The sequence below is a fragment of the Corapipo altera genome, unplaced genomic scaffold (genome assembly GCF_003945725.1).
Source record: "Corapipo altera isolate COAL_440 unplaced genomic scaffold, ASM394572v1 22b, whole genome shotgun sequence".
Taxonomy (NCBI): Eukaryota; Metazoa; Chordata; class Aves; order Passeriformes; family Pipridae; genus Corapipo; species Corapipo altera.
The window spans coordinates 23,562,779-23,585,803 of NW_020884876.1; the positions used below are offsets into that span (position 1 = coordinate 23,562,779).

Genomic DNA, 23,025 nt, shown 5'->3' on the forward strand with positions numbered 1-23,025 from the left:
TCAGAAGAGCAGAATAGAAGGGAAGAACCACCTCCCTTGATCTGCTGCTCACGAATTTTTTGATGCAGCCCAGGGTTCAGTTGCCTTTCTGGACTGCAAGTGCACACTGCTGGATCATGTCTAGCTGCTTGTCATCCCCAAGTCCTTCTGCCCAGATCTGCTCTCAATCCATTCTCTTCCCAGACTGTATTTGTGCTTGGGATTGCCTTGACCCAGGTGCAGGACCTTGCACTTGGCCTTGTTGAACTTCTTGAGGTTTACACAGGCAACCTCTCAAGCCTGTCAAGGTCCCTCTGGATGGCATCCCTTCCCTCCAGCATGTCAACTGCACCACACAGCTTGGTGTTGTTGCCAGTCTTGCTGAGGGAGCACTCAATCCTACTGTCCCTGGCACTGACAAAGTTGTTAAACAGTACCAGTCCCAATACTGACCCCTGAGGAACAGCACTTGTCACTGCTCTCCACTTAGACATCAAGCTATTGACCACAACTCTTAAGAGTGTGACCGTACAGCTAATTCCTTATACACCAAATGTTCCCTCCATCAAATATGTGTCTCTCCAGTCTAGAGACAAGGATGTAATGTGGGGCAGTGTCGTCTGCTTTGCACAAGTCCAAGTGGATGGTATCAGTTACTCTTTCATTATCCACTAACACTGTAAAACCACTGAATTTGTCAGGCATGATTTGCCCTTAGTGAAGCCATGTTGGCTGTAACAAATCACCTCCTTATTTTTTTGTGTCTTAGCACAGTTTCCAGGAGCTTCTGCTCCTTGATCTTGATGGGCAGAGAAATGAGGTTGATGGGTTTGTAGTTCCTCAGGTCTTCCTTATTTCCCTTTTTAAAAATGAGATTATGTTCCTCCTTTTCAAACATGACCAGACTGCTGTGCCTTCTCAAATATGATGGATCGTGGCTTAGCCACTTCCTCCACTAGTTCACTCAGGAGCAACAGATGCATTTCATCAGGTCCCATGGACTTGTGCACCTTCAGGTTCCTGAGAGGGTCTCGAACCTGGTCTTCTACAGTGGGCAACAGTTCTTCATTCTCCCAGTCCCTGCCTTTGCCTTCTGTGACTTGGGCAGCGTGGCTGGAGCACTTGTCAGTGAAGACCAAGGCAAAAAAGTCATTGAGTACCTCAGCCTTCTCTATGTCTTGGGTAACAAGTCTCCCTTTTCCTTCCAGAGAGGGCCCACATTTTCCCCAGTCTTCTTTTTATCACCAAGGTACCTATAGAGAAGCTTTTCTTGTTGCCTTTGACATCCCTGGCCAGATTTAATTCTGTCAGGACTTTAGCTTTCCTAACCTGATCTTTGACTGTTCAGACATTTTCTCTCTATTTCTCCCAGGCTACCTGTCCCTGTTTCCACCCTCCCAGGAGTTCCATATTCATCCATGCAGGTCTCCTGGCTTTTTTTGCCTGACTTCCTCTTTTTGGGATGCATCACCTCTGAGCTTGGAAGAGGTGATCCTTGAATATCAACCAGTTTTCTTGGTCCCCTCTTCCATCCAGGGCTTTATCCCATGGTGCTATATCGAGCAGATCCATGGAATTACTTGAGTAGAAGTCAAGTCTAGCAGCTCTAGCAGTTCATCTCTTTTTATAGTTGATTTTTCTTAAACAAGTTGTATTCAAAAGTAGTAGTTCATTGACCTGTCAATCCCAAGCTTCACAGAAGGAGCACAAGGGATGTGATTTGCTATGGGTGACACTTCTAATTTCATGTGTCTCCTTTGACCAGTTCAGCAGCTGATGGAATTGGTATTGTTTTTAATTCCATTTTCCTGCCTCCAAGTCTTTATTTGTGTCCGTGACTAAGTTTCAATATGGTTTGCCAACTCACCCTTTAGAAGTTAAAGACCTAACAAACTTCTTCTTTTATAGGGAATGCAAAGGGCAACCAATGTTACCTACCAAGCTCATCATGTCAGCAGGAATAAAAGAGGCCAAGTGGTAGGAACAAGAAGTGGTTTTCGTGGATGCACAGTCTGGTTAACAGGTACAGTCATGGATTACTGAGGATCCTTTTGTTTTAGTTACTCTTCTGAAAAACTACTTAGCTGTAGCTCCTTTTTGCATGCACAGTTGAATGTTTGTGAAATCTAAGACCTTGATGCAATTTTATTACTATTTTTAGGTAGACTAGCAGGAAATTGCTTTGGGACAGATAGTAATTTGAGAATGCATTTTTTTCAGTGCACTGGGAGGGTTGTTTTTCTTGATACTGTCTGCTACTTAATTCTGGTTGAATTTGGGAATGTATGGAGAGGTTTGGTGGTTTTATTTTCTGTGTATGGGTGTTTCATTTATTTTCTTTTTTTTTCCCCCTTTTTTTTATCCAGTTCTGGCTCTTTGTACTGTCCATTATTAACAAATGAAACCTAACCTTTTTTTGGTAAGAGTCTGTATTTCTGAATCGATTCTTTAGAGGGCTCTTCTCTTTGGAATGTTCTTGTCTCCTTGGGTTGAAATAACTTTTTGGTATAGACATGTGCCTTTGGAAAATAATTGCATGTTGAGGCAATGCATACTGGGAGCTATTTTTGAAATCAACTCTGTGGGTTTTTTTCTCTGAATTGTTTTGATTGTAAAAAGAGGGGGTAAATAATTCTGGAGGACAGTTTTATTTCATAACTGTGAGGGAATTTTTTTGTTCTGCCTTTCAAAGTTCTTGGAAGCTTTTATATATTTCCTTTAAAGTCACTTTTAGTTAAAACTGAAAATAAAAAATAAATCTAACAAAATGTGTGATGTGATTGGTTTGTAAACCATTTAAAGCACTGTTGTATTGTGACACAAAAGATCTTGACAGAGTATTAGAGAAACTTACTACATTACGTAAAATTTGTTTCCACTAGCATTAGTGAAATGTAAAGCAGTAGTTGATAACAAATTGCTGAGAGTCATTCCAAACAGATTTGAGACAGTAGCTTGCTGTCACATATTTCTTTGGTAAAAGAATGGAGCCCTTTCTCTCCCTGTTTCTGTCACATAGCTCCAGGCTGTCTCTCAATGCTCAAATGACCTGGTAGGCTACCTTTCTGTTTCTCCTGGTAATTCATTAATATCACTTTGAAAAAAGTCATGATAAAAATGTTTTCTCAGTTATCTACATGGCAACATTTTCCAGTCAATGTTCTTTTAAAACAAGTGTAATCTTAATGCTCAATTTCCTTTCCTTCAGGAAGAAGGGTGGTGGTAAGGTATTAAGTGTGTGTGGGAAGCTGGGTTATTGAAAGTGTTTGAGCAGTAATGTTAGGGAGTGAAAAGGACAGTAGGCATGGTAAGTAATATTAACCATTCTAGAGCTGTGCAAACATGATTCTTCAACACTCTGTGAGGTGTTGGAATAACAGATGAAATGTTGGTAAACTCCAAGATTCTCTCACCTCGTCAGCACTCATGGGGTGGGAGTGTATGGAAAGTTCTTTCAGAGATTGTTTTTCATTTTTAAGCCAGCCTTTATGTGAGAGCTCAGTTCTAATGAATGTTGAGTCAGAGGGTCCTAGTAAACAAAACCCTGAGGAATGTGTCAAAAATATGGAAAAACACTGTTTTCATTTGCAAAATAATATGCAATTTTGAGAGTGCAAGTTATTTTAAAGACTTGTCAGCTCGTTTTAAAATTCGTTAATGTATAACCTTAACTTTTGCAATTCATTGCATGTTAAAGACCAAATGGTGTGTGAAAAGCTAGAGCATTTGAGTGAATAGCAAGCTAGATGTGGGGACAAAAATGGCAAGTCAAAGACCGCATCAGTGAGGAGTAAATGACTAAGTTGTTGTAATCTTATTTTCAACTATCTGTTTATTTTCTGTGATGGGGGTGTACTTAATTGCTGCCAAAAGAAGATTGTTCTGTTTTCTGCCTTGTGTTTCTTCTCTTGTCTTGCACAAGTGGTAGTGCTTGCTCAAGCAAACCTTGAGCTGATTCAACTTGCTAAATCATCAGTGAACTTACCACAACCTCCACACACACATGAAAGGGAAAAAAAGAAAAGAAAAAAAAAAGATGGGGAGGAGGGAAGGCTAGCAAACTGAGTTGGCTATTGGTAGTAATCATAGAATCATAGAATCATAGAATAGATTGGGTTGGAAAAGACCTCCAAGATCATCAAGTCCAACCCCTGATCCAACTCCAATTACTATATCATGGCACTAAGGGCCACGTCCAATCTCTTTTTAAAAACCTCCAGGGATGGTGAATCCACCACCTCTCTGGGTAGGCCGTTCCAATGCCTGATAACCCTCTCTGTAAAGAATTTCTTCCTAACATCTAACCTAAACCTCCCCTGGCAGAGCTTGAGCCCATGTCCCCTTGTCCTATTGTTGGTTGCCTGGGAGAAGAGACCAACCCCCACCAGAGGAAACAATACAATGACTCCTTTTCTTTTAGTTTAGTTGTGTTTTCTTAGAACATGCTTGTTATCATGGAAGTAATACCAAACTGCTAGTTTGTGTGATTATCTTTTTCTTCTTTCTTTGAAAGTTAGAATAAATCTTAATCACCATTAATAAAGATGAAAACATTTTTCTTCACCCACTAGTGCTACTTTTTTTTATACTGCCGTTACCTTTTTTTTTTTTTCCTGTTCAAAGGATAAATGTCATCTTATGAAGATCTGAGTTTGTGCTCCATTTAGGAATTGACTTCTTGGTATAAGCTGAAGCAAAGCATGTGCTCCAGCTAAACTGAAATCTAGTCTGAAAAATTATTTAAATAAATTTCCAACTTCAAACAGTGGACGTTTTAGGGCTAGCAAGGCTTCTCAAATATTTAAAGATTTGTTGCCAAAGATTCTGAATTGCACCAGAGTTTGATATTATAATTTTCTTTGCTTGTTACTAACACATACCAGTTAGTGGATCATGACTGCTGTGTGAGAGTTTTGAATGAGCTTGGTTTTGTCAGTGGTATCTAATTCAGTGCTGTTATTCTACAGGGAGCAAGAACAAAGTGTGGTTTTGGCCTGATTCCATTTCTTTTGATGACTAAATTCACTTCAATATGAGATCTTTTGTCATGTAAACATAATACCTTAACTGTGTTTGGTTTCTGAATTTAGTGTGCTCAGGTAGTAACAATTGCCAGCGGCAGCACTGTGGAAAGTGCATAACTTCTATAAGCAGCAGCAGCTCTCAAGGCCAGACTCTTTGACCTGCTTCAAATTATGCACTTAACGTTGTGCCTTACTCTCCCTATACCAACTGTCTGTGTAAAAGCATTGCCTTATATCCCAGGTAAGCGTATCCGAAAGGCATTGCTGCTGATGCCTGTCACTTTGAGATTTTCATACTAACAGCGGTATGTGTACTACAACTTCCCTTAACTTGTTTCTGTGCTTATAACATATATTTATGTTGTTATTGAATATTTTAGGTCTATCTGGTGCTGGGAAGACTACAGTGAGCATGGCACTGGAGGAGTATTTAGTATGCCATGGTATTCCATGCTACACATTGGATGGTGACAATATTCGCCAAGGCCTTAATAAGAATCTGGGTTTCACACCAGAAGATAGAGAAGAAAATGTCCGTCGTATTGCTGAAGTTGCTAAATTGTTTGCAGATGCTGGTTTGGTGTGCATTACTAGTTTCATCTCTCCTTATACTCAGGTAAATGTGAAAAACATCTAGATGAAGAGTAGGAAAAATACGAAGCACAAAATGTCACTCAGAATTTTATTTACAGAAATCCCTCTCTGAACTTAGCCAGAATCAAATACTTGCTTGTTTTTTTTGGTGACAGTTGTGCTTTATGGAGATTATTCAAATTAGAAACATTAAATGTGAAAAAAGTTTACATTAGTTGTATAACTAGAACTGTCCTGCAGTCTATTAAGGCAGAATTATTACTCTAATATTAGGAACAAGGCCAAATGATGCTCCAAGTAAGACTCTTAAAATGACAGTATCCTGTTTGATCCAGTACTTTATATACATGAAACTACATTTAACCTGAAGACTCAGTTAAATTGTTTTTAAAAGCATTTTTTCCTTTAGTGAATGAATAGTACGAACTTTATTTTTACCAAGTGGCTTAAGGGAAAAATGTTTTAATTGCCTGTAGTTCTTTTTACTTTATCTCATATTGTGTATACAACATGACATTATACAGTATTGAAAATCAACCTAAATCCGTGTTCACATTGTTTTGTGAAGACTGTGTACGAGAACATAGATGGGAAAGACAAAAAGGATGTGTGAACTCCCAAGTATCTTGAAGAATGACACAGGGGCTTTAAGCTTAGACATTTGTAACGTGTTATTCATGAAAATAACGTATGTTATTTCTTTGGTTATAGTGGTACAAACAATTCTTCCCATAATAATTCAGGGAACTCAAGATCCTCCAGTAAAACAGAAGTCTTTCAATATGAGGAAAATAACCGTATTTAGTAACAGATGGTTTCAGTGGATTTTTGAAAGCTTTTTTTTTTTATCTCCAAGTGCAACTCACCAGTTCTTTCAATGCTTGGCAAACCATAGAAATAATATAATAGTTTGACTTCACAGGTCTTGTCAGATTAAAGAATGTAGAGAAAACTGGGGCTCTGGAGAGGATGGTTATGTCAGGAGCAGCACCTCCTCTTGACTGTACTCAGCTAGGTGGATGTAATTCCTAATATATATATATATGTATGTATGTATAGAAAATCCTGTATTCTATGCCTGCTTTTGGTTTTGTTTTTTTTAATAAATCAAGTTAACGTAAGATATCTCATATCTTCATGTCAGCTTTTACCATGTGATGTACTGTAGCCACACTGACGCAGCTTGCAGGGCATCAGTTGATCAAATCATGTTTCTTTTTTCAAACTTCGAAAGCTTGTTTACATTTTGCTATCTGCTTCTTTAAAATGAACTTCAGAAGCAGAAGGACAGTAACAATATGTGGGTGCAACTTTTTCGGATTTTTCTTCTGTTTTCTTTCAGGATCGTAATAATGCCAGACAAATTCATGAAGGGGCAAGTTTGCCTTTTTTTGAAGTATTTGTGGATGCTCCATTGCATGTCTGTGAGCAGAGAGATGTTAAAGGACTCTATAAGAAGGCCAGGGCTGGAGAAATTAAAGGTGAATCTAAATGTAGTCATGTCCTTTCTACATAAGTGAAACACTGGTGTAATTTGACTCCACGTAAGTGGATGTACTCAAGTCTGTGAGGGTACCACTCTTAAAAGCAGCATGGCCTTGGGACAGCACTGAGAAGAAAATTGGGATCGATTTCTAACTCATGGAACTGACTATTTAAATATGTAGGACAGTAAAAGGGCAAAAGTATCTGACTTCACACTGAAAAACCTTGAGCAAATGATAGTTTCTGTTGCAACCTCTTATGACTGAGAATTAATCTGTCTCCTCTGTGTGTCCATTGACTGGTTAAAAAAGAACCTGATTCTCTCTGAAGTCTGTAAAGAATTGCTATTTTCTTCTAAGAAGTAAAGCATGATCGCTGTCTCCCTGTAAAGACAGCTAAGAACTCTTCTGAAGAGGCAAACTTTTACTTTGAAATTAATGTTTTGTTCCAGTGTCCATGAAAATGATTTCATATCCCCAACCTCGGGTCAAGACTTAAGTATAACCTGCAATAAAAAGAAGCTTAGCTATGCAATCATTCATTGCAAGTATTATTTCAAGTGCTTCTTTACTCTGTGTTACATTTAGTTTGCAGAGATTGATGATAGCTCTTTTAACCCATATTTAGTAACAAAACAGTTTTTAAAGTAATCTCTTTCGGGGTGGAATTTGCAGATGCTGTAATGATGATACTGTTAATCGAAAGTGATATAAACTTCAGGAAATCTAAAACATTCTACATAAGTGGCTGCTTGATTCTTCAGAAGTAGTGGCTGCTAGTACTCCAGAATATCATGTGAAGGCCAGAAATAAATAAGACTGAACTAAGGTTTGTTCAGAATCAAAGCAAAGATGGTTTGAACTTGCATGATACAAAGATACAGCTCTGTACAGAATCCTTATTTGTGCTGTAGAAAGTCCTTAATATTTTGTTAATTTTACAAGCCCCATAATGGAATTGTGTTAACTGTAGAAGTGTTAGTGAAGTATACAGTGCCTGAGTAAGCTATGAGTGTGTCTAGCAGTGGCTGTATCTTATGACCTCTCTGATATTTGAAGGATGAAAGTTCAATGAACTTACCGGTTCCCAAGGAATGTCAGCAACTGTTATCTTCTTTTTCTCTGGCAATGGTAATGGGACACTTTCTTTGCCTCCTATTCCCACTCCTGCAGTAATCAGATCCTTCTATAGTATATGATTTTTTGGAAGATACCAGCCTTGTCTTTATTACTTGGGGTACCGCAGCAATTGATGTTTTTATTAGATGGGGAATTAAGCTACAAACTTTGAGAGTATTTAAACCTGACGTGAAAAACTCGAATTTTAATGTTTTTATTTGCACTTGTGGAGGATGCAGATGCTCAGTTGCTGTAGCCCAGCTGATATTCCTGCTGCAGATATGACTTGTAGTGTTTACAGTCTTTTCCCTTGGCCTTGATTTTTCCTCCTTGTTTATGCATGGGTGGTCAGAATCTCCACTATTTCAAAGCAGGTTGCTAGCCAGAGCAAGTGTCACTGGTAGCTTGTACAGTCTGTGACAGTTGTTATAACTATAATAAACACACTCATCAATCTTACGTTAGCAGCTATTTTGAGTATATTAGCTAAACTAATGTAATAGGTGTTGGAATTCCTTACTTCTGAGTACTGCTTGGTGGTATGAGCATAAATTTACGTATATACTGGAAGTTCATAGTATTCTTTATTATTTTTTTTTTAAAGAACCACAATAACAGCTAATGATGAAGGACAGTGAATGGATGACTAACTCTAGGTTGACGTACACAGTTCTTCTGCCAGTGCTCCTTTTCTATTCGCAGTATAAATCAAATAGCTTCACCAACAAAAATATGCTTTGTGTGTACTGCAGAATGCTGAAGTTTGATGCAGTCAGATAGTAGGATTAGCAGATAGTCTGATAAAGAAAAAACCTGTTGATTTCCCTAAGAAATCCTATATTAAGGAAGCTGAAACTCTGTGCTCTTGGCCTGTTGTGTTGGTTTATATCTAAAAACCTGTCTGTGAACAGTGTTAAAATGGACTCATCTTCTGGAAGAAGTCACCTAAGATTTTTTTTTTATGTTCTCTAGGTTTTACTGGGATTGACTCAGAGTATGAAAAACCGGAAGCCCCAGAGCTTGTGCTGAAAACTGATTCCTGTGATGTGAATGATTGTATACAACAAGTTGTGGAACTTCTTCAAGAGAGAGTGAGCAGAAATGGAAACATATCTTAGTAACTTTCTTTGAAGTATTTGTGCCTTCAGACTGAATGTACCTACTGGGACAAGCAAAGGCAGTATTTGAGAGTTGAAGGCTTATACATCTTTCAATTCCAGCTTTTAAACTTATCCTATTGCTTGTTTATTTTTTAAATGTAAACATTGCAACAACATTGATGTCTAAGTGAAAAAAGATTTGGACAAGTGGAAAATTAATTTATATTAGTTGTCATAACTAATAAATGGAAGGGAGAGAAGGCTGTCTCAGTTGTTACGGAGCCAACAATGAATGCTGATTTACAAATGCTAGCAACCAATTTTAAAGAGTCTGAAATTTTTTCTTTGTCTCTATAGCGTAGGAATTAATGTATACTGTAGGTATGAAGAGGCAGGGATGCACTTACCCAGTAATTTGAGCTGACTTAAATAGGGGATGCTGTGCTTTTGTCTGGTTTCCCTTGTTTCCACTGTTTTTCTTGTACTAGTAAAAGTGGTCCTGCAATTGTGTAATGAACAGTTCAGGAAGCTGATCTTCTTGACATGGCTGAGTTGAGTTTATGTTTCATAGCTTCTGAATAGGTAGGTCTCCTTCCTTGTTCATGCCTGCAGTCTACACCATTACTTTTGAAGTCTCTGGGCCATCTCCTGTTGTCTGATAAGTGGATTCAGCTCATTATTCAACCCCACTCTGAACAAACCTACCACAGAAAACAAAACAGACAAAACCCTCCTGAACCCAAGCCTAAAAGTGAAGGCAACCATGAGATGGCTTAATCCTCTTGAAACAATACACCCAGAATTTGCTAATCTTCATGTAGAAGAAATATGTCTCCTTACATTTTTGTCTATAGTCAGTGGGTAGTGGGATGAAATTTCAGATAACTGTTTTAATTGAGATACTCTTACAGACAATTATTCATGCTTTTTGGGGTTTTTATTGTGAGATAGATATTCTGGAAAACTGGGGTATAGACAGTAGCTTGAGTAAAGCTCCACCAGGTATTGAACTTGATACAATCAAAAGACCTCATCATGTAGCCAGCACTCATCAAAAGACCTCATCGCTGTGCCAGTACAACTCTGGAGAAATTTAGTCTCTTGTATTGAAATTTTCAAGAAAACTCTTCATAGATGACTGCTTGCTCAAGATTACTCAGGAGATAGAGAGGGCAGAAAACCACAGGAGAATTCTAGATTTTTATCCTACTGCTCATATGAATGTTTTGAGCCGTGTAGGAGTCATAACTATGGGAGGTGGCAATTCCTGACCCTGGGGGGCCCTGCGTCTCCAGCTCCAGAGAACAATTCAGTATGTTTCATAGTTGTAAAAACCAATGTTACATGTGCCAAGCCAGTGATCCCTAAAGTCTTGTATTGGTACACAGTGCTGAATGCTGGCTCCTAGCCCAGTCAGCTTTCCTTAAGGCACATTTTAGCACTTTTTTCCCCTTTCTTTGAAGACAACAGTGTCATGAATGGCAAGATATCTTAGTGGTTACTTAGTTCAGTGAGAGACAATGAAATCAAGGCAAGGCTAAACAGGCATGTCTTGTTCTTAGACCATATTAATGCCATGACATCTGGAGAATATAATTTCTGTAGATTTCCTGTAGTTTGAATGAGCCATGTCTGTGTTCTTGTTTGGTAATCCATTGTGATTAAGAAGGCAAAAGACTATAGGCCAGCAACATTAAAAATAATTTGGGATGTTTGTTTTGTTTCGATAACAGTGAAAAAAATTGGGAAGAAGTCTGCTCAAAGTATAGGTAAGGTCTGTTTGTATACTAGTTCAAACAATAAAGGCAGTAAGGGGAAGACACCTGGAAATGTTGAGAGCAACCCTGGGGGGAAGGACTCAGGGATGTTGGTGGATGAGAAGCTCAACATGTCTCAGCAATGTGTGCTTGCAGCCCAGAAGGCCAGCTATATCCTGGGCTGCGTCAAAAGAAGCGTTAGCAACAGGTCGAGGGAAGTGATTCTCCCTGTCTTGTGAGACTGTGCCTGGAGTACTCTGTCCAGATCTGGAGCCCCCAGCACGAAAGGTGTGGACCTGCTGGAGTGAGTCCAGAGGAGGGGGACACCAAGATGACTAGAGGGGTGAAGCACCTCTCCTATGAGCACAGGGTGACAGAATTGGGGTTTTTCAGCCTTGAGAAGGGTCCAGGGAGACCTTATAGCACCTTCCAGTATCTAAAGGGGGCCTACAAGAAGGCTGAAGAGGGACTTTTTGTAAGGGCATTTAGGGATAGGACAAGGGGTAATGGCTTTAAACTGACAGAAGGGAGTTTAGATTTAAGGAAGAAATTGTTCATTCTGAGGGTGGTGAGACACAGGAACAGGTTTCCCAGAGCAGCTGTGGATGCCCCATCCCTGGAAGTGTGAAAGTCAGGTTGGATGGGGCTTTGAGCAGCTTGGTCTAGCGAGAGGTGTTCCTGCCCTCATGGCAGGGGGATTGGAACGAGATGATCTTCCGGGTCCCTTCCAACCCAACCCATTCAGTGATTCTGTGATTCTATGAAATAAATTGTTTGGCATTATGAAGCCATTTGTCACCATTATGAGAACATGTGCCTGTGCTACCAAAAAGACTGCCTGCATACTCGACTGTAATAGCAAGAGCATAGCCATTTGCTCAAGAGATGCTATTTTATGTGACACTTGTGAGACCTTGTCTGGATACCATGATCAGATTTGTGCCCTTCTCCCTCACCCAGTAGAAGACAGACATTGATATCCTTCTGTGAATCGAGTGGAAGGTCATCAAGATAGACAGGCAGAGAGCAGTTGGGCACTGGAACAGGCTCCCCAGGGAAGTGGTCACAGCGCCAGACCTACCAGAGTTCAAGAAGTGTCTGGATGATATTTTCAGACACATGGTGTGATTCTTGGGGATGGTCCTGTGCAGGGCCAGGAGTTGGACTTGATGATCCTTGTGAGTCTCTTCCAACTCAGCATATTCTGTGGTTCTGTGATGCCTATTATTGTGCCATCATTTACGTGAATGCATTGACAAATAATTTAGGAATATTGTGTAACTTGTCCTTTGGTAGAATTAAGCTTTGAGTAAAATTACTGCCTTAAAATGGTCGCTAGATGGCTTGCTAGCATAGCATTTTCCTAAAATTCATTCAGTTGAAGACCTGTGGATTCCTTTTGCTGCTGGTTTTGTTGGATTTTTTTAAATCTAAGTTGTTGTTGTAAATACCACTTTTATGTGTGCAAGGGAGTCTAGGTTTACTAATCCTAGAAGTTTTCTAAATGTCAGACACTGTCACTAGAACTGTCTTCAAGCTGTTTACATATGTATAATGAAGTAGGTTGTTGACAGAAACTGCATTGTGAAACCTTTGTTTTGCCCATTAGTGGGGCACTAAGCCCATGATAATATCTGAAGAGATCTTTTTAATAGGCACATTTATTTTAAGCTATTGATGTTTTGTAAAATTAGGACATTCTGGCATGGTAATGAAATAGGTTCCAGAGGGAAATCTTCTGTGAAGCAGCATAATGTGTACTTGTTCATTATACTGTTCCTTACAGGAGGCAACACCTTCATTTGATTCTGGGCTTACTGCTATGGCAGGAGTCTACTGCAGCTCTTCTGGGCTGTCTTACTGTCTAATAAAATCTGCCTCCAAAATTATGTCCGATATGTAATGGACTGAGCTTTTCCTTATAAAACACTTTTTCTAAATACTGGTTTAATTTGTTTTCCTTTTATTTGTCTTTGGAGATATGAATCATTTAACAGCCAGTGAGACTCACCACATCTTTTTACTCCTGCAGTCATTTTATGTCCCACTTGCTTTCATCATCCCACTCCCTTTGTTTTTCCATGGAGGTAGTGCCTGATGTCTGATAAATACGATAAATTCCTGAGCGAACTGTGTTTTTTTAGGGGTTGGTATATACTCTGCTATGAGGGTGAGATTTTTTTCTCAAAAAATAAAACATTACTTTACAAAGGTTTCCAAAACGCTGAAAAATGTGTTTTAAAAAGAACCATCAGCCTCTTTTCACTCATTTTTTGCTACTGAACGTCAGTGGAACACTTGACTCAGTTTTGACATAGTACAGCATCTGTTGTTGGGAGGAGACTCTTTACAGTTTTATTGTGATGGCCTTGTCCTTTTTTTAATTATTTTTTTATCGTTGTGTTCATATCTTATGAGAAGCATAAGGTCTTGAGTCTTGAGCACTGTGGAGCGAGAATGTCTTGTTTAATACACATGGAGGAAAACTGATTTTTTTTAAATAAAAAATTGATGTTCTGGTCATAAAGCTAGATTTCGGTTCATTGCATATATATGCGCAGATAGCCTCACACTTAAATATTCTAAGTTTTAGCATATAGATTAGGATACTGGTGTTATCATTAGCTATAGGAAATACATTTAATCTGTACTTCTGTATTAATAATTTTCTGTTGAGAAGGGGCTTTATTTGTTTTACCTTCAGCTTACTATATCTAATGTATCTTGTATAGTGAGTGACATAAATTTATAAATGTTCAGTCCCTAAATATTTTTTTACTTCTTCAACATGTATAAAAGGATAGTCTTCTTTTCTGTTGTAGATAATGTAGGCATTAATAAGTCATAAAAATGGCACTCAATCCAATAGTTAAATATTTACTAGGTAAGTGTTATACTGGTTACTTAAGGTTTAGAAAAAAATCTCATCAGAATGTTTCACGTTAGCCAATCTGCTGGCTTGAGTAACTAGTTATGTATCATAATCTTGGAACAGTGCTGACTTCTAAATGAGTAAAAATTGCATAATGTATAAACTCTTGCTACTGTGTAGCGCATCATTAGAATTTTACTTCTTGATCGCGTGTTCATTGTCCAAGAAACATTCTGAGCAAACGTTAAGTTTTGTTTATTCCTTTTGTACAGGATATTGTACCAGTGGATGCCTCTTATGAGGTGAAAGAGCTTTACGTGCCAGAAAACAAGCTGCAGTTGGCCAAAACAGATGCTGAGTCTCTGTTAACCTTGGAAATAAATAAGGTATTGTGTGTTCAGTTATCTTATTGCCAAAGTTGAAAGACAGTCTAATCTGCTGGTTAGTATAACTAGATATAGTTGAAATACCTGTGCTGTTTACAGAAGATATCTTGATATACCTTTTCCCTCTTTTCTTGAGAGAAAGCATAATTTCATGAATAATATCTGGTATAACATTACGTAGTTTATCCCAACCTTGGAGATTACATTCAAAGTGACTTCCTTCCACACCCCATCTCAATCATGGACCAAACTGTGCCTGGCATGTCTTGTATGAGTAGTTGTTTCTAGAAGGATTGCCTTTTTTTTTTTTTTTTTTCAGTTTAGTCACACAAACCATTTTATTTTGGATTGTAATTGCCTAGAAATATGTAGGAAATCAGTTACTGCTTCTTGATTCTTCTTGTTGATAATCTTCAGATGAACAACAGTAACCTTTTATATATATACTGAGCTCAAACAATTGCAAACTCAAGTCTATAGAGAGATGATTGGATCTATTTTATTGCTTTTTTTCTGATTAGAACATGTTCATGCTACTTTTCTAGTTTCCAGCAGAGAGAGTGTGGAAAAGCATGCATCAACTTGATCAACCCTGTTCTTATTTTGGTTAATGCATTATTTTTCAGTTTGGATAAATTAGATGAAGCTGCTTCAGGCTGTGTTTCTGTTCTAACTCATTCCTTTTTCTGAAGAACTAAGCCTTAACACAGATACAATGCATGAGTTTTTACGTTGGCTTTTTGACAATATTACTAGAACTTAAAGCTAAACATTTGTTCTAGGAGGTGACTAAGCTCAGAGCTGAGCATCTGCAGTGATTAGACTTTGAAGGATTGAGATGACATACTGACATACTGACATACAAGCACTGAAGTAAATAGTTTTAAAATTTGCCTGGTCTTCTACTACTACGAAATATTAATGCTTCCTTTCACTGAATTTTACTAGATCCTTTTCATATTCATTACTTTGATGAGCAATAAATACTTAAGGTCACCATTATTAAATTTCTGTAGTGTCCCATTCTGAATTACTCCCTATCTAGAGAAACAAATAATTTCTCCCTCCACCCCCAACCAGTGTCTTGTTAAATATCAAGCAAGTATATAACCTAAGCTTGGGAAGAAACTGTGTTTTGTACTTGCCTCAGCATAAATTAAAGGGTGTAATAAAATTAATCATGCTCTTTGCAAAAGAGACTTGCACAAGCAAAGTCTGTCCTTGTCAAAGACCTGACCAAGTCTTAGTAGCGCACATGCAGAAATAATAGAGGCCACACACTAAGTCGTAGTGTGACTCTTTAAGTGCTAAGAAAGGAAACTCTCTGTAAGCTGATATCTCTTAAACTAGATGAAGTACTAGCCCAGAGATAATTTTGCTTCTGGATTGTATCACTAGTTTATGCAAAAAGAAATTTCTTTCTAATTTGTTTTAAGATTAGATGTCTTATGTTCACACCCATAATTCTGATGTTTTTGTGGTAATTATATGTGTTGTTTTTATTTCTCTTTGTTTCTTTTTTTTAGCCTTTTAGTTATCTTTGTTAAAAAAATAAAGGCAAGTGGGACTCTCTAATTTTGTGAAGATGAACTTTATTAAACATTTACAGATAAAGTTTGTTGTTGTGTGTTTGTTAGTTTGTTTTTTAATCGATGGAAATTTGATCCAGTGTAAGACTGGAAATAGCCAAAAATGTGAACAGTGAGGAGCAAATTGGTCTTTCTTCCTTAGTTGTAGAAACTTTGAATTTTTTGTGATTAAAAACTATAATACTGAGAAATCTTGCATTTATACTATCCTGCATTTTAGGATTAAATAATGATCTGTTATGATTTATACATGATTATAATTATTACCTGTCAGTAATTAAGCAACAACTTTTACCTGCTCTAAATCTGTTTCTCCATTTCTTTACAAGGTGGATATGCAGTGGGTGCAAGTGCTAGCAGAAGGTTGGGCAACACCCCTGAATGGCTTTATGAGAGAGAGAGAATACCTACAGTGCCTTCACTTTGACTGTCTCCTTGATGGTAGGGTGAAACACATCATTTGTAGAATCAAGCAGACTAATCCTACCTCTAAAATATTGTTCATGCTTTGCTTCTTAGTGGTGGTGTGGTAACACAATTTCAGGCTTGTGCACAAACCGGGATCAGGGGTAAGAGACTAGAATATTATAATAATCAGTTTTAAACTTGATGGTTTTATTCTTTTTATAGCTACCGTTGTGTTAGAATTTGAATGTTTCGTCTTTTTGGCTTTACAAATTCTACTTTTTCAAGTGATTTCATTTATGAAAAACTTTTAATTCTAAAATCCACATTTCTAATTTGTTTTGAAGAAATTGATTTTTGAACTTAGAATTGCAGTTAAGTTGCTGTTTAGCTCTGTGTGCCAAAAGATTTGTTCTGTATTAGTAAAGACAGAGAGGACAACAGACTGATTTGAATGCTGGAGCTGTTGCAAGTATGAAATCAGAATTTGAGGGTGTGGCTTGAATATGAACAATTGTCACAAATAATTGAATTACTGTGACTTAGTAATTATCCTGTGATGATTTAAATGAATATATTTTATTTTGCATTGCCAGTTGGCTAAGAACAAGCATTAGTTAAGGTAGTGAATAAGTGATAACGTTCTCAGGTTTTGGAATTTGATTGTGATCCTCTGTCACTTTGCATTTATTCCTCTTTGAAGGCTCTGTTTTACTCCAACCTTCTTCCTGTCTCCATGCTTCCTTTTGCATTAGTCTTCTCTTGCTAGAGACCAAAGAGCAGAATAAAAGTCACTTGTCTTTCAGTTCTATGATATAGATGTCTGTTGGCCCTCCTATATTTTCTAATGCCTTTTTCTGTAAGTCTCTCTGTACTATTCCAGGTGGCATAATGCCATCCTGTTATTTTGGATCTAAAGTTTGCAGTATCATTTTGGACTACTAGTTTTGTTTTTATTCCATTTGCCTTCTGTACATCCATCCAGGGGAAACAACCCTTTAAATCTTAAGTTACGTGAAAAAGTGTCATCCTGAACCTGTGGTCGTCTGTGACTTAAACTTACTTCATTACCTTGCCTCAGTTTCTTATTTGTACAGTGTCCGAAGCAAAATGTAAGAGGTATTATGTGTTTGTTACTGGTCACGGGCAGAAATTTAAAAATCAACATGTTTGAGATCTCTTCCTAGTTTGAAATATTTATTTACTTGTTTGCAAAGCAAAAGGCTTTTTTTAATTATCAATTTTGGGGTGTCAAACCACTTTCTCTGTGACTGTTGCCAAAGTCAATTTTTTATGACCTAGTTGCTTTGAAAATCACTCTGAGCAACAAGACTTAATTTAGGAGGAGCAGAGCATGCATTATGCATTTTGCGTTATGAAGGAAAGGGGATCTATTTTTGTCCTTTTCATCCAGCTTCGTAATTTTTAATTTCATAACAAGTTTAATTTCCCTGTAAAATACGCATTGTTTAAATAATAGCGAAATTAGCCTTATTTAGAGTCTTGGTAAATAGCAAAACCTCTGTTACCTTTAAGGGGTCCATGACTTTTCTCCTGGAGGCCACCCAAAAGTTTTGCACTCATTCAACAAGTGTATGCTCATTAGAGTGCAAGCCTTCATATGAGACTTATAATATTTACTCCACTGAGTTTCTCAAATATCAATTTTGTAGTCAAGAAAAACAAGACTTCCAGCATCTGGTAGTAAAGTAGATGCATAAAAATGAGGATGACACATAACCTTAAAATTCAGATACACTGGTTTAGTTTTAGAAGTAAAGGAGCCGGTAAGCTTTCAGCTGGGCAAACTATGCAAAATATTTGCCTAACTCAAAAGGTTTTTTTCTGAGATGTATGTGGTTGAATCTGAATACAGTTTTAAGTAAGCAGCAAAAGTCACCTTTTGAAATAGTTGAATTATGTATGCCAGCTGCTTGGTACATTGGTCTGCTTCTATCGCATTGAATTTTTCTTATGGACCAAAAGTATGACTACTGAGTATGCTATTTCCTTTTTACTAATTATTCACTCCAGTAGCAATCTTGCCTAATATTTTAGATGATTAAAAATGTTAAAAATGTTATTTATGTATTTCTACCTTCTATATAGATTCTTGAACAAGGTATTAATTTGGCATTCCCAAAAAGTAGTATCCTTACAGTCTAAATACTTGTGTGCAGCTATAAGTACTTGCTGGTTTCAGTACTGTGTTTGTCCTTTCTCAAACCTCAGTGTTTGCTCGATTTTATAGCACATGTATCTTACACAAGAGTTCATCCTAAACGTTGCTTTTAACCCATGTTAAAATAGGTGCTTGAACTACCTGTTGTGTGGTACACTTACAGCCTTAAAATTAGCTTGTTAGATTAGGTAGATTTTCATAATACCGTTGATGACCATTACTAACGATAAGAGCTTTTTTTTTGCCTCTGCAGGGGGAGTTATTAATCTGTCAGTGCCTATAGTGCTAACGGCTACTCAAGAAGACAAAGAAAGACTCGACGGGTGTACAGCAATTGCGCTGGTGTATGAAGGTTGCCGTGTTGCCATTCTCCGTAATCCCGAATTCTACGAGCACAGGAAAGAGGAACGCTGTGCTAGGCAATGGGGAACGACATGCAAGGAACATCCCTACATCAAGGTGTGTGTTTAAAAGTTGAATATCTGCTCCTGTGAGCTGTACTGTTGTGGAGCTGCAAATTAAGTGAAGCTCGTGTCTGTGACTGATGTACTTTGACAACAAAACTACTTTGAAAATTAATTAAAATATTTTAGCAGAAGCAAAGGTCTTGTTTTTTTTTTCTATGCAGCTGTTGAATAGTCTGCACTTAGTGTGAAAATCTAATGTCAATATGTACAGATGAAATGAATTTAGAATCTGTGGATTCTGTAGAATCTGTGCTACAGAAGAGGGAACTTTGCCCTCCAGTGTGTCTAGGAAACACATCCCTTTGTGCAGCCAGATGCATCATCAAAGCTCCTTAATCAGCAGATATATGCATTGTGAAGAATAGAGAACTTCTATTCTGCCTTCATGGGGAGCACGTGAGACCTGCCTGGTTTAGATGTTTTTGAAACAGGCCCTGTTCCTGGAGAGTTCATCATTTAACTCTCTGGGGAGTAATTTCCCCTCCCTTGTGTTCGTTATGTTTTTTTATCTTGGCCTTATGTGTATGTCATACTGAAATGTTCTAATTGTAACATACTTGTCACAATGCTGTGTTTGGTTATGCAAGCTGATGTAAATGTTGCATCTTAGCTCTGCAGAGCCAAAATATGTTTCTTTCCCCATTTTCCTCTAGTATCTTCTTGTTTACAAGTATGTCTTAAAATTAGATAACAAGAAATCAAGCCTCAAATTATGACTTTGCTCTTGAAAAAGGAAAGCCTTTGATATGTTCTGAAAGTACCTATATGACTAACAGAAGATTTTCAAAGCCCTTGGTGTGTTCTGTGATGATGAACATAAGTACCTTTTTATTAAAAACCTAACACAAATTTAAGAAGTTCTAAGAAAATCTCATGCAGTCAAAATTTGAATGTATTCTTATAATGTAATAATGTCATGCCTAAAACTAATGTAGAAGATGAGGAACTATGTTCTTATGTCTGTACTGGTGTCTATAGTAGTATCATGACAGCACAGAAATTTGGTGTCTCTTTTTAATTAATCAGAAATATTTGGATACCTGAGAGTTTCGGTAGTGCAGATATTTCTCATCTTCATATCATTATCACACCTTCCCTCTGCCTTGGTGAGATGTCAAAATCTGGCATTTTCCTTGGGAAGGGAATGGTTACTGTAGCAGCATTTAATTCCAGCAGGTCCATTATCTCAAACGGAAATAAATTGAAAAATATACTCTTAATTTTTTCTGGGTGTAGTATGTAGTGTCTTCTGCTATATGAACATTTGTTGTCATCTTTAAATTACATAAGGCTAAAAAATTAATCAGGAACGTATATGAAACTTGAAAGTTTTTTGTGGTTCAATCTTCAAAAGCAAATGCATCCTCAGAAATTTTCTGAGGCCACTGCTAGAATATGTTAAGCAGCTTGCCATAATTAGTTTTTGATAAAGGGTGAGGTGATATTTAAAGATATAAAAAGAATTGTAGTGAGTGTACAACATATGTTACTTCCATAAAGTGCTACCATGAAACAAATCCAAAAGCCATATTACTTCCAAGATTCTGATTTTATTACAGTTAAAGTGGATGAGAAGTTAATCAGAACTGTTTACTTGTTACTTAATTGCTGACCAGAATATTATGAATTAGAGGGTGATACTGCAGCTGTATTTGCTTTGACCATAAAGGGTGCCAACTTCATTGTATTAATATCTTGTAATTAAATAAGAAAAAATTGTAACTAAATAAATTGTAATATATAAGGCTTTCCAAACACTTATCTTTGTAAGGTAATAATGTTGGTTAAGAATACTGGCTACTTGCATTTCTATGTATTAAAAAAATCTTTAATTTTGAAAGAAAGGCATATGCCTGCTGAGGATTTGTGCATTTTTCCTACGTGTCTGGACTATGTTACTGTGATTTTTTAAAATTTTTTTTTAATGTTGATGCTTGACTTGCAACTGTCAAATAAAATTAACCTGGAACACTTCTTTGGTAAAGATGTGTTCCCATTGCAATGTTGCAGATGCTCATGAGAAGCTGACAATTAATCCTAACAAGGAATTTCCTTTCTTTTCTTAGATGGTTATGGAGCAAGGGAACTGGCTTGTAGGTGGAGATCTGCAGGTCCTTGATCGTATTTATTGGAATGATGGACTAGATCAATATCGTCTCACTCCAGCTGAACTAAGGCAGAAATTCAAGGAAATGAATGCCGGTAAATTTGTTTTGTTTTGTTTCTTCCTGCAGAGACTTATCCAAATGCCTACTGCCGCCACTGCAGCAAGCATTGTTTCAATAACCCGTGACTACTGCTATTATATTTGTTTAATAAAATTCAGAGGAAAGACTGTACTGAATATTTTTCAATTTTGTACAACTCCTAATAAAATAACTTGCTTTTCTTATATCTTTTGTCTTGTTTTTTCTCCATAGATGCTGTCTTTGCATTCCAGTTACGCAACCCGGTGCACAATGGCCATGCTCTTTTAATGCAGGATACTCACAAGCAACTTTTGGAACGTGGCTACCGGCGCCCAGTTTTGCTCTTGCATCCTCTTGGAGGCTGGACAAAGGAGGATGATGTTCCTCTGATGTGGCGCATGAAGCAACATGCTGCAGTCCTGGAGGAGGGAATCCTGAATCCAGAAACAACAGTGGTAGCTATATTCCCTTCCCCCATGATGTACGCTGGACCAACTGAGGTAAATAAATCCAGAGTTGAAAATAAAACCAAACCCTTTTGACAGTGCACTTAAGTATTGGTGCTATGTGTGATGTTTGTGTCTTGTGGGGTTTTTTTTGCTGGAGAGAAAGGAGACTCATTTTCCTTGGGAAACCAGATTGCCAAGTCTCTTTCTGTCATCAACCAAAACATTTTTTATGAAAAAACTTCTATATTGGAAGATTTTGCTGAAAATGGTGGGAGAGAATATTAGGTTTACAGTTATAAGGGTATAATAATAAATTAATCCTTCCTCCTTTTTTACAGTCTTTTTCAGAAGGATTTATAACTTAACAAATGGTTGTTCTCAGTGTTAAGGTACTTAAGTTTTATGACTGTTAAGCAAAAAGTTGGTGTGTTGGAGGGCTATAGACAAATTAAACAAAAAACAGTCTTTGTTTATTTTTTGGCAAACTTAATTCAGGGAGAATTGTTTCAAGGCTTTTGTATGAAATAACTCCTTGACAACATTTATTTAGGAGCCAGGTCTTGGGTTGGAATCCCTAGAGGTTTGTGGGAAACAGCAGAAAGAATAAATGTTCTCATTTGAGGTCAGTTCCTCTAGAGAATATTGGTTCTCCATCTTATTCTCTTTTTTTTTTTTTTCCTCTGTCCTCTGCTCCACCTTGAGTCACAGAAGTTCAAGTTTTGACGAGGCTCAGAGGTTAACTCTGTGGTAGCTTTTTGGTAGATAGGAAATCTTACTTAGTGAAATTAAATTAGACAGGTGTCACTTATTTTCTGCTGGCCAGTTGACTGGTCAAACACTGCCTTTCCATTCGGAGAAAAAACTGCAGCCCAGCTCTAGTTGAGGCATGTGAGCGAGTTACTGTGGGGAATCTTGTGCAGTTCCCCACAGACCTTTTCTGAGAATTAACAGAGATTTTCTATTTCATTCCTGTATTTATGAGAAGGAACAAAATCCACAATCCTTATTCTGAAGTTTTTTGTTAACTTACATGATATTTCCAGTGACTTCAGAATACATTCTGACGATAATGTTTGTTCGAGTTATAAAAGAGACTCTTTATTTAATAATTTTCCATAGGTCATTTAAAAGACATTGGTACTAGATTTGTTTCTGTAGTGCAAGTGCTTTACAAAGCAACAAGCAGCTGTTAATATGCTTATCTGCAGGGTGGATGTGGCTTTCCAGTCTGTAAAGATCTTAATGGGCATGTTTCAGAAGCATCAACTTAGCAGTTTTGGTTTTTTTATTATTTGGGTAGGCCCTTCAGTTGTGTGTGAAGGTAGGGCTGCACATATAAGAAACCACTGTTATATACTTGCTGGTTTTTAAAACTCTTCTCTGAGTATTCTTTGGCAGATACTAAATCATGTAGATGGTATTTCTTTTA

General features: G+C 37.4%; 1 protein-coding gene across 3 annotated transcripts in view; it reads left to right on the top strand.

Annotated features, from left to right (window-relative positions):
• Positions 1-23,025, top strand: part of PAPSS1 (3'-phosphoadenosine 5'-phosphosulfate synthase 1) — a 56,944-nt gene that overhangs the window by 23,338 nt on the left and 10,581 nt on the right. For all 3 annotated transcript variants that reach the window (XM_027636278.1, XM_027636277.1, XM_027636276.1), the window contains 9 exons: positions 1,888-2,002; positions 5,384-5,619; positions 6,940-7,078; positions 9,173-9,291; positions 14,202-14,315; positions 16,234-16,345; positions 18,745-18,950; positions 21,025-21,160; positions 21,379-21,647. In XM_027636278.1, the coding sequence (XP_027492079.1) occupies positions 1,888-2,002; positions 5,384-5,619; positions 6,940-7,078; positions 9,173-9,291; positions 14,202-14,315; positions 16,234-16,345; positions 18,745-18,950; positions 21,025-21,160; positions 21,379-21,647 (1,446 nt within the window). The remainder of the gene's footprint in view (positions 1-1,887; positions 2,003-5,383; positions 5,620-6,939; positions 7,079-9,172; positions 9,292-14,201; positions 14,316-16,233; positions 16,346-18,744; positions 18,951-21,024; positions 21,161-21,378; positions 21,648-23,025) is intronic.